General features: G+C 34.6%; 2 protein-coding genes, 1 long non-coding RNA gene and 1 pseudogene across 6 annotated transcripts; all 4 read right to left on the reverse strand.

The window, feature by feature from the left end:
- Positions 1-403: 403 nt before the first annotated feature.
- On the reverse strand, positions 404-5,016 carry LOC138306415 (uncharacterized). Of its 4 annotated transcripts, XM_069246864.1 has the most exons (9): positions 4,899-5,016; positions 3,511-3,552; positions 3,209-3,268; positions 3,004-3,069; positions 2,823-2,894; positions 2,520-2,723; positions 1,131-1,172; positions 829-888; positions 404-689 (listed from the first exon to the last, which is right to left on the reverse strand). In XM_069246864.1, exons 3-6 carry the CDS (start codon positions 3,265-3,267, stop codon positions 2,588-2,590), a joined length of 333 nt encoding a protein of 110 aa, XP_069102965.1. In that variant the 5' UTR covers position 3,268; positions 3,511-3,552; positions 4,899-5,016; the 3' UTR covers positions 404-689; positions 829-888; positions 1,131-1,172; positions 2,520-2,587. The 4 variants fall into 4 exon arrangements, with proteins under 4 accessions (XP_069102965.1, XP_069102966.1, XP_069102964.1 ...); XM_069246865.1 differs by lacking the exons at positions 3,511-3,552; positions 4,899-5,016 and having other exon boundaries at positions 3,209-3,503; XM_069246863.1 differs by lacking the exons at positions 3,209-3,268; positions 3,511-3,552; positions 4,899-5,016 and having other exon boundaries at positions 404-511; positions 624-689; positions 3,004-3,163.
- LOC138306417 (uncharacterized) lies at positions 4,968-6,789 on the reverse strand. The gene is made up of 4 exons (XM_069246866.1): positions 5,865-6,789; positions 5,660-5,725; positions 5,203-5,274; positions 4,968-5,103 (listed from the first exon to the last, which is right to left on the reverse strand). Exons 1-4 carry the CDS (start codon positions 5,921-5,923, stop codon positions 4,968-4,970), a joined length of 333 nt encoding a protein of 110 aa, XP_069102967.1. The 5' UTR covers positions 5,924-6,789.
- A 216-nt stretch (positions 6,790-7,005) lies between these two features.
- On the reverse strand, positions 7,006-8,094 carry LOC138306418 (uncharacterized). The gene is made up of 3 exons (XR_011205856.1): positions 7,992-8,094; positions 7,796-7,867; positions 7,006-7,696 (listed from the first exon to the last, which is right to left on the reverse strand). It is a non-coding gene; the product is annotated as an uncharacterized lncRNA (long non-coding RNA).
- Positions 8,095-8,255: 161 nt separating this feature from the next.
- Positions 8,256-9,847, reverse strand: LOC138305707 (uncharacterized; annotated as a pseudogene).
- Between the last annotated feature and the right edge of the window lie 439 nt (positions 9,848-10,286).

Here is a 10,286-nt window from a genome sequence, read left to right on the forward strand (position 1 = left end):
TATGAATATCTAACTATGAAATTTTAACTTACTCGTCTTCTTCATTAAAAAAAAACACTATTTCACCAAATGAGTTAATAAATACTTTTCTTTGTGAACAAAGCAGATATTACATAAATTATATTATTTTATCTTCATGTGTACTGTAGCACTGATTATCCATATGCACTAATCCAACGGGGGAAAAAACACTACGAAACACTACATATCCTCCAGTGAATAGACATCCATTAATTCCTCAATAGTCAATTGGAGATCTCTTCTGTGATCTCCAATTTCCTGTTCATGGAAGTAGTGGATCTTGTCCATAAGAAGTTGTTTATAATTCGCACAGACAATGCTGAAAAAGACAAAAAAGCATTGATAAAAAAGTTATTACGACAAGAAGATGATGAAAGGAAAATCAGGAATTGAATGAAAAATAACATTCATAACTTACTTTTCCGTCCAATGGACTGTTGTATCACACTGCTGGCCTTCTTCAACCATTCCAGCTGGAAAGAACATGTCACTGAAAAAAATAAAAATAGCATGTGAAAAAAAAACCCTAATGTAACTAAAAGGATCAATATGATAATAAACAGATGATTTTAAAAGATATGAATAAGTTTGTAAATACTTACACTGCAGCTTCATTTTGGCGCTCCTCCTCGGTGCCCTCGTAATTTTCATCCTCGTCATCAGATATACTACAATAAAGAGTACATTGAAGAAATACAAATGATATTTTACAAAGTATGATCATAATCAGAAGATACCGTGTAATAACGGAACTCATTACATAACGAAAATGACATTGAAATACCACATAGGGACAAATATACTTACTCGGAGTAATCCGTATTGTTTATATATAAAGGGGCACTCGTTCCCTCATCAGATACCATTCTGAAGTAAATACAAATGGATGCATATAAGTATACGGAAACAACAGCTGGATATTGCACAAATTAAATAAAAAAATCTTGTTCTCCATAGTATTTACAGATTTCTTTATAGTATGTAAATGTTGCGTGACCTGTGACATGCTTATCATATGTATACATATACTCTGTTATTTCTCCATATACAACTGACAGGGAGGCCTTTTTATTGATTTAAATGTATTTAGTGTATACATGTAGACATACTGTATATGATCCTCCTCCCTAACACCGTTATTGGTCCTTTTTCTGAAGTGAAATTAAAGTAAGTATTATAAACTTCATAAAATATAACCGAATATAAAAATAAAGTCAGTAGGAATACCATCCCATGTATACTTACACATAGTCTACATATGCCTGTGCCATTTTGTTCGTTTGTGTTTGTTTGTTTGATTTATTAACGTCCTATCAACAGCTATGGTCATGATTGTTCGAGAATTGAAGAATCTGATACGAGGTTATTCGTCAATGTAGAATTTTTAAGGGAACCTCGAGCTTTATACGGCTTTCACTTCGTAGGCGAAAAAGAAACTGAGGTCACCAGACTAATTATTAGGTCGTGATCTGTGTCAAATACAATGCTCAAAAGCACCGGAAACATGATTTAATTGTTTAAAAAAAATGAAAGGAGTTCTGGTAAACCAAAACTAAAAGAATGACACGTATCCGTTCACATTCAATTAATTCTGACAAAGGTAAATTATTATTTAGGTATGGTGATTTCCGAAAAACAATGCGTTCCACACATGACGGGTACATCCATCACCATAAATCACATTGCCGGACACCGTATAGGCCTCGTTATAGCAAATCTGCGATAGAGGTAAAAAGGCCACAATACGACCCTGGATCTAGTGACAATGATTTCAGTTGGTTATATCTTTAGCTTTAGCGTTTCCGTCACGCTAGGACCGTCGTACCTGTCCGTTTCCCAGTTGTCACTTGAGCTCCTGGCTCTTTTGTTTCTTGAGTGAAGCATCCATGTTCCATGATTAAACTGAGTAGAAAGATACTCATTGCCTTGCTAAATATGTCTCTCTAATCCCATGGAAAAGTTCTCTCTCAATAGAGAATTCGAAGAGGCCATTTGTCCTTGCATGAACAACTTTAGTCAACTCTACATTGTGCTCATGGACTTTCGAAGCACTGTTCAGCTCTTTTGCCGTTTTCTGTCTTATAGTCCGCCATAAGGTTTATCTCGGTATCATTATCAATAAACATTCTTATTTTGATTGTAAAATGCACTTTTATCTCATTATCCTTACATATTTTGGAGAATCGAAATGAACTCTTTGGCTTTGATGTGTCATGTCTGCAGCAAAGGTAAAAAACTAATATCAATCACTGAATGATCTATGATCACAGAAAATGACATGTTAATATATAATAATTATTCACCTAGACCACTTTTAGGTAAATATTTATTTAGCATTAAAGTCGAGAACATGGAATTTTATGGGAGCCATATGAAATATCTAACTATGAATTTTAACTTACTCGTCTTCTTCATTAAAAAACACTATTTCACCAAATGAGTAATAAATACTTTTCTTTATGAACAAAGCAGATATTACATAAATTATATTATTTTACCTTCATGTGTACTGTAGCACTGATTATCCATATGCACTAATCCAACGGGGAAAAAACACTACGAAACACTACATATCCTCCAGTGAATAGACATCCATTAATTCCTCAATAGTCAATTGGAGATCTCTTCTGTGATCTCCAATTTCCTGTTCATGAAAGTGGATCTTGTCCATAAGAAGTTGTTTATAATTCGCCCAGACAATGCTGAAAAAGACAAAAAAGCATTGATAAAAAAGTTATTACGACAAAAAGATGATGAAAGGAAAATCAGGAATTGAATGAAAAATAACATTCATAACTTACTTTTCCGTCCAATGGACTGTTGTATCACACTGCTGGCCTTCTTCAACCATTCCAGCTGGAAAGAACATGTCACTGAAAAAAATAAAAATAGCATGTGAAAAAAACCAAATGTAACTAAAAGGATCAATATGATAATAAACAGATGATTTTAAAAGATATGAATAAGTTTGTAAATACTTACACTGCAGCTTCATTTTGGCGCTCCTCCTCGGTGCCCTCGTAATTTTCATCCTCGTCATCAGATATACTACAATAAAGAGTACATTGAAGAAATACAAATGATATTTTACAAAGTATGATCATAATCAGAAGATACCGTGTAATAACGGAACTCATTACATAACGAAAATGACATTGAAATACCACATAGGGACAAATATACTTACTCGGAGTAATCCGTATTGTTTATATATAAAGGGGCACTCGTTCCCTCATCAGATACCATTCTGAAGTAAATACAAATGGATGCATATAAGTATACGGAAACAACAGCTGGATATTGCACAAATTAAATAAAAAAATCTTGTTCTCCATAGTATTTACAAATTTCTTTATAGTATGTAAATGTTGCGTGACCTGTGACATGCTTATCATATGTATACATATACTCTGTTATTTCTCCATATACAACTGACAGGGAGGCCTTTTTATTGATTTAAATGTATTTAGTGTATACATGTAGACTTACTGTATATGATCCTCCTCCCTAACACCGTTATTGGTCCTTTTTCTGAAGTGAAATTAAAGTAAGTATTATAAACTTCATAAATATAACCGAATATAAAAATAAAGTCAGTAGGAATACCATCCCATGTATACTTACACATAGTCTACATATGCCTGTGCCATTTTGTTCGTTTGTGTTTGTTTGTTTGATTTATTAACGTCCTATCAACAGCTATGGTCATGATTGTTCGAGAATTGAAGAATCTGATACGAGGTTATTCGTCAATGTAGAATTTTTAAGGGAACCTCGAGCTTTATACGGCTTTCACTTCGTAGGCGAAAAAGAAACTGAGGTCACCAGACTAATTATTAGGTCGTGATCTGTGTCAAATACAATGCTCAAAAGCACCGGAAACATGATTTAATTGTTTAAAAAAAATGAAAGGAGTTCTGGTAAACCAAAACTAAAAGAATGACACGTATCCGTTCACATTCAATTAATTCTGACAAAGGTAAATTATTATTTAGGTATGGTGATTTCCGAAAAACAATGCGTTCCACACATGACGGGTACATCCATCACCATAAATCACATTGCCGGACACCGTATAGGCCTCGTTATAGCAAATCTGCGATAGAGGTAAAAAGGCCACAATACGACCCTGGATCTAGTGACAATGATTTCAGTTGGTTATATCTTTAGCTTTAGCGTTTCCGTCACGCTAGGACCGTCGTACCTGTCCGTTTCCTTGTTGTCACTTGAGCTCCTGGCTCTTTCGTTTCTTGAGTTAAGCATCCATGTTCCATGATTAAACTGAGTAGAAAGATACTCATTGCCTTGCTAAATATGTCTCTCTAATCCCATGGAAAAGTTCTCTCTCAATAGAGAATTCGAAGAGGCCATTTGTCCTTGCATGAACAACTTTAGTCAACTCTACATTGTGCTCATGGACTTTCGAAGCACTGTTCAGCTCTTTTGCCGTTTTCTGTCTTATAGTCCGCCATAAGGTTTATCTCGGTATCATTATCATTCAACACTCTTATTTTGATTGTAAAATGCACTTTTATCTCATTATCCTTACATATTTTGGAGAATCGAAATGAACTCTTTGGCTTTGATGTGTCATGTCTGCAGCAAAGGGAAAAAACTAATATCGATCACTGAACGATCTATGATCACAGAAAATGACATGTTAATATATAATAATTATTCACCTAGACCACTTTTTAGGTAAATATTTATTTAGCATTAAAGTCGAGAACATGGAATTTTATGGGAGCCATATGAATATCTAACTATGAATTTTAACTTACTCGTCTTCTTTATTTAAAAACACTATTTCACCAAATGAGTAATAAATACTTTTCTTTATGAACAAAGCAGATATTACATAAATTATATTATTTTACCTTCATGTGTACTGTAGCACTGATTATCCATATGCACTAATCCAACGGGGGAAAAAACACTACGAAACACTACATATCCTCCAGTGAATAGACATCCATTAATTCCTCAATAGTCAATTGGAGATCTCTTCTGTGATCTCCAATTTCCTGTTCATGGAAGTGGATCTTGTCCATAAGAAGTTGTTTATAATTCGCCCAGACAATGCTGAAAAAGACAAAAAAGCATTGATAAAAAAGTTATTACGACAAAAAGATGATGAAAGGAAAATCAGGAATTGAATGAAAAATAACATTCATAACTTACTTTTCCGTCCAATGGACTGTTGTATCACACTGCTGGCCTTCTTCAACCATTCCAGCTGGAAAGAACATGTCACTGAAAAAAATAAAAATAGCATGTGAAAAAAAACCCCAAATGTAACTAAAAGGATCAATATGATAATAAACAGATGATTTTAAAACGACTGGTTCGCCCGTTGTCAGTATAATGTGACCGGGTGGGTGTGTTGCTTGGTGTCTTCGGCGGCATGCTTCAGTGATATAGCACTATAAAAAGGGCAAAAGTTCCACTATACAAGAAGACACAACATGATTATACCGCAGTCTCCCAGTACACGCACCTCGCACAACATACACGTAACACATCGCATACATGGGAGGCCGTCCTTACATGACCATAGCTGTTAATAGGACGTTAATTAATCAAACAAACAAACAAACAAACGATTTTATAAGATATGAATAAGTTTGTAAATACTTACACTGCAGCTTCATTTTGGCGCTCCTCCTCGGTGCCCTCGTAATTTTCATCCTCGTCATCAGATATACTACAATAAAGAGTACATTGAAGAAATACAAATGATATTTTACAAAGTATGATCATAATCAGAAGATACCGTGTAATAACGGAACTCATTACATAACGAAAATGACATTGAAATACCACATAGGGACAAATATACTTACTCGGAGTAATCCGTATTGTTTATATATAAAGGGGCACTCGTTCCCTCATCAGATACCATTCTGAAGTAAATACAAATGGATGCATATAAGTATACGGAAACAACAGCTGGATATTGCACAAATTAAATAAAAAAATCTTGTTCTCCATAGTATTTACAAATTTCTTTATAGTATGTAAATGTTGCGTGACCTGTGACATGCTTATCATATGTATACATATACTCTGTTATTTCTCCATATACAACTGACAGGGAGGCCTTTTTATTGATTTAAATGTATTTAGTGTATACATGTAGACTTACTGTATATGATCCTCCTCCCTAACACCGTTATTGGTTCTTTTTCTGAAGTGAAATTAAAGTAAGTATAATAAACTTCAAAAATATAACAGAATATAAAAATAAAGTCAGTAGGAATACCATCCCATGTATACTTACACATAGTCTACATATGCCTGTGCCATTTTGTTCGAGAATTGAAGAATCTGATACGAGATATATTCGTCAGTGTAGAATTTTTGGGGGAACCTCGAGCTTTATACGGCTTTCACTTCGTAGGCGAAAAAGAAACTGAGGTCACCAGACTAATTATTAGGTCGTGATCTGTGTCAAATACAATGTTCAAAAGCACCGGAAACATGATTTAATTGTTTAAAAAAATGAAAGGAGTTCTGGTAAACCAAAACTAAAAGAATGACACGTATCCGTTCACATTCAATTAATTCTGACAAAGGTGAAATTATTTAGGTATGGTGATTTCCGAAAAACAATGCGTTCCACACATGACGGGTACATCCATCACCATAAATCACATTGCCGGACACCGTATAGGCCTCGTTATAGCAAATCTGCGATAGAGGAAAAATGGCCACAATACGACCCTGGATCTAGTGACAATGATTTCAGTTGGTTATATCTTTAGCTTTAGCGTTTCCGTCACGCTAGGACCGTCGTACCTGTCCGTTTCCCAGCTGTCACTTGAGCTCCTGGCTCTTTTGTTTCTTGAGTGAAGCATCCATGTTCCATGATTAAACTGAGTAGAAAGATACTCATTGCCTTGCTAAATATGTCTCTCTAATCCCATGGAAAAGTTCTCTCTCAATAGAGAATTCGAAGAGGCCATTTGTCCTTGCATGAACAACTTTAGTCAACTCTACATTGTGCTCATGGACTTTCGAAGCACTGTTCAGCTCTTTTGCCGTTTTCTGTCTTATAGTCCGCCATAAGGTTTATCTCGGTATCATTATCATTCAACACTCTTATTTTGATTGTAAAATGCACTTTTATCTCATTATCCTTACATATTTTGGAGAATCGAAATGAACTCTTTGGCTTTGATGTGTCATGTCTGCAGCAAAGGTAAAAAACTAATATCAATCACTGAACGATCTATGATCACAGAAAATGACATGTTAATATATAATAATTATTCACCTAGACCACTTTTTAGGTAAATATTTATTTAGCATTAAAGTCGAGAACATGGAATTTTATGGGAGCCATATGAATATCTAACTATGAATTTTAACTTACTCGTCTTCTTCATTAAAAAACACTATTTCACCAAATGAGTAATAAATACTTTTCTTTATGAACAAAGCAGATATTACATAAATTATATTATTTTACCTTCATGTGTACTGTAGCACTGATTATCCATATGCACTAATCCAACGGGGAAAAAACACTACGAAACACTACATATCCTCCAGTGAATAGACATCCATTAATTCCTCAATAGTCAATTGGAGATCTCTTCTGTGATCTCCAATTTCCTGTTCATGAAAGTGGATCTTGTCCATAAGAAGTTGTTTATAATTCGCCCAGACAATGCTGAAAAAGACAAAAAAGCATTGATAAAAAAGTTATTACGACAAAAAGATGATGAAAGGAAAATCAGGAATTGAATGAAAAATAACATTCATAACTTACTTTTCCGTCCAATGGACTGTTGTATCACACTGCTGGCCTTCTTCAACCATTCCAGCTGGAAAGAACATGTCACTGAAAAAAAAATAAAAATAGCATGTGAAAAAAAACCAAATGTAACTAAAAGTATCAATATGATAATAAACAAACAAACAAACAGATGATTTTAAAAGATATGAATAAGTTTGTAAATACTTACACTGCAGCTTCATTTTGGCGCTCCTCCTCGGTGCCCTCGTAATTTTCATCCTCGTCATCAGATATACTACAATAAAGAGTACATTGAAGAAATACAAATGATATTTTACAAAGTATGATCATAATCAGAAGATACCGTGTTATAACGGAACTCATTACATAACGAAAATGACATTGAAATACCACATAGGGACAAATATACTTACTCGGAGTAATCCGTATCGTTGATATATAAAGGGGCACTCGTTCCCTCATCAGATACCATTCTAAAGTAAATACAAATGGATGCATATAAATATACGGAAACAACAGCTGCACAAATTATATAAAAAAAATCTTGTTCTCCATAGTATTTACAAATTTCTTTATAGTATGTAAATGTTGCGTGACCTGTGATATGCTTATCATATGTATACATATACTCTGTTATTTCTCCATATACAACTGACAGGGAGGCCTTTTTATTGATTTAAATGTATTTAGTGTATACATGTAGACTTACTGTATATGATCCTCCTCCCTAACACCGTTATTGGTCCTTTTTCTGAAGTGAAATTAAAGTAAGTATTATAAACTTCATAAATATAACAGAATATAAAAATAAAGTCAGTAGGAATACCATCCCACGTATACTTACACATAGTCTACATAAGCCTGTGCCATTTTGTGCGAGAATTGAAGAATATGATACGAGATATATTCGTCAGTGTAGAATTTTTGGGGGAACCTCGAGTTCTATACCTTCTTAACAAAAGCAATGCAATTATTTCTAGCGTTGGGTAGGGGTGGGGGGACGCTACTTAAAAAAGACAACACAAAGCCCATACAATCATTACTAGCGTGGGTAGGGAACCCCACTTAAAAATTTAAATGGTCATTTTTATGCAAAAATATAATCATGTACAATCCCTGCTCATAGCGAATTCTGCTATTATATTGAACTGTTGTTGTAATTTATAAAAATGGTTTCATAACATCTAAAAGTGTGTTACATTTTAATGAAGATGATACAAGTTTTGAAGTTGCAAAGCATATAACGGCAAAATGTGATATGTGATGGAAGTTTAGTCTCAGTACTGTTAAGAGGATTTGTTAGAATTTTAAATGTTTTTCCAAGACCAATCACAATTTCAATGGGGACTCTTTTACTTGAGATTTTTCTATCTCGCAGAAGTGTTTTTGAATTCATTCTGTTTCATTTTTGAAGAAGGTTGGTATGTTCACAGTGACATCCATTTTAGCAAAAAGATCTTGTACGTTAAAACCTTTATCCGCCATCACACTGTCTCCAGGATCACAAATATTTACAAGCCTACATCTTTCAACAATTTGACGGTCACTTGTACACCCACCGTATGCAGTTGAAACATAGTTAACCAATCCACCTGGTATTGATCCAACTAGAATCTTTATGGTATTTCTGTTCTTGTAGGTAGAAAATGTACCTTGTTGAGTTTTTGGAGCCCTTGGCTTCTTAATGGGATATGCGGTGCCATCTACTATAAACTCTAGTTGTTGGGAACTTGGCTTTGAAGTCAGATGGGGCAAAGTACCTCACTAAACTGCGAGATGGCCAAAAGTAAATATCCTGCCACTGTTTGGACATAAATATGATCCAAGTATATACAATATTTTTCACACTAGACTCAGATATTGAGTAAATTTGGACAACTCCAAGTTTGTTGTGAAGAATTGCTCCTCTACAGATACAATGTCAATCTGAAAAAATGTATATTTCAAACAATAGGCAGCTTATCCAGATGTAGACAAAACAAACATAAACTTCAGGTGAGACTCTAAACCTGTGTAGAAGTGGATGGTAGTGTCATCATTTGGGAATTGTTCGACAGAAAACATATGAATCTTTGAAGTACCGGTATGTGTCTGTGTAGATTTGTCAACATGTTCATTACCTACAGAAGATATCACAGTATCACTGTCACTCTCCCGTCACATACACCACCTCTTCCTGCAGGTCTACACCATCATTAAACTGTTGCACCAACTGGTTGGTACAGACATTATCAATGTTGATTCTGGTTTTTTCACGCAACACCGCACTTTCCTTTCTGTTACTAGCTGACTTGGAGTCTGGCTGGGTCCAAGAGAATATGCTGGGTACAGCAGCTGACATCAGTATGCTAACTGATGGTGTCTTTCCTGTGAAAAAAAGGTTACTATTCATCTACGCAAAACAGATGGATATACAGTAGCATAATTTTGTTTGTTTGTTTGTTTGATTTATTAACGTCCTATTAACAGCTATGGTCATGTAAGGACAGCCTCCCGTGTATGT

Source organism: Argopecten irradians, chromosome 13 (assembly GCF_041381155.1).
Source record: "Argopecten irradians isolate NY chromosome 13, Ai_NY, whole genome shotgun sequence".
NCBI lineage: Eukaryota > Metazoa > Mollusca > Bivalvia > Pectinida > Pectinidae > Argopecten > Argopecten irradians.

Excerpts from the sequence above, each read along its gene's own strand:
- LOC138306417 (XM_069246866.1), bottom strand. The coding sequence starts at position 5,923 with ATGGTATCTGATGAGGGAACGAGTGCCCCTTTATATATAAACAATACG. Across the intron at positions 5,726-5,864 it reads AACAATACGGATTACTCCGA|TATATCTGATGACGAGGATG; the intron begins GTAAGTATATTT and ends TCTTTATTGTAG. Across the intron at positions 5,275-5,659 it reads CGCCAAAATGAAGCTGCAGT|TGACATGTTCTTTCCAGCTG; the intron begins GTAAGTATTTAC and ends TATTTTTTTCAG.
- LOC138306415 (XM_069246863.1), bottom strand. The coding sequence starts at position 3,158 with ATGAGTTCCGTTATTACACGGTATCTTCTGATTATGATCATACTTTGT. Across the intron at positions 2,895-3,003 it reads CGCCAAAATGAAGCTGCAGT|TGACATGTTCTTTCCAGCTG; the intron begins GTAAGTATTTAC and ends TATTTTTTTCAG. Across the intron at positions 2,724-2,822 it reads ACAGTCCATTGGACGGAAAA|CATTGTCTGGGCGAATTATA; the intron begins GTAAGTTATGAA and ends TGTCTTTTTCAG.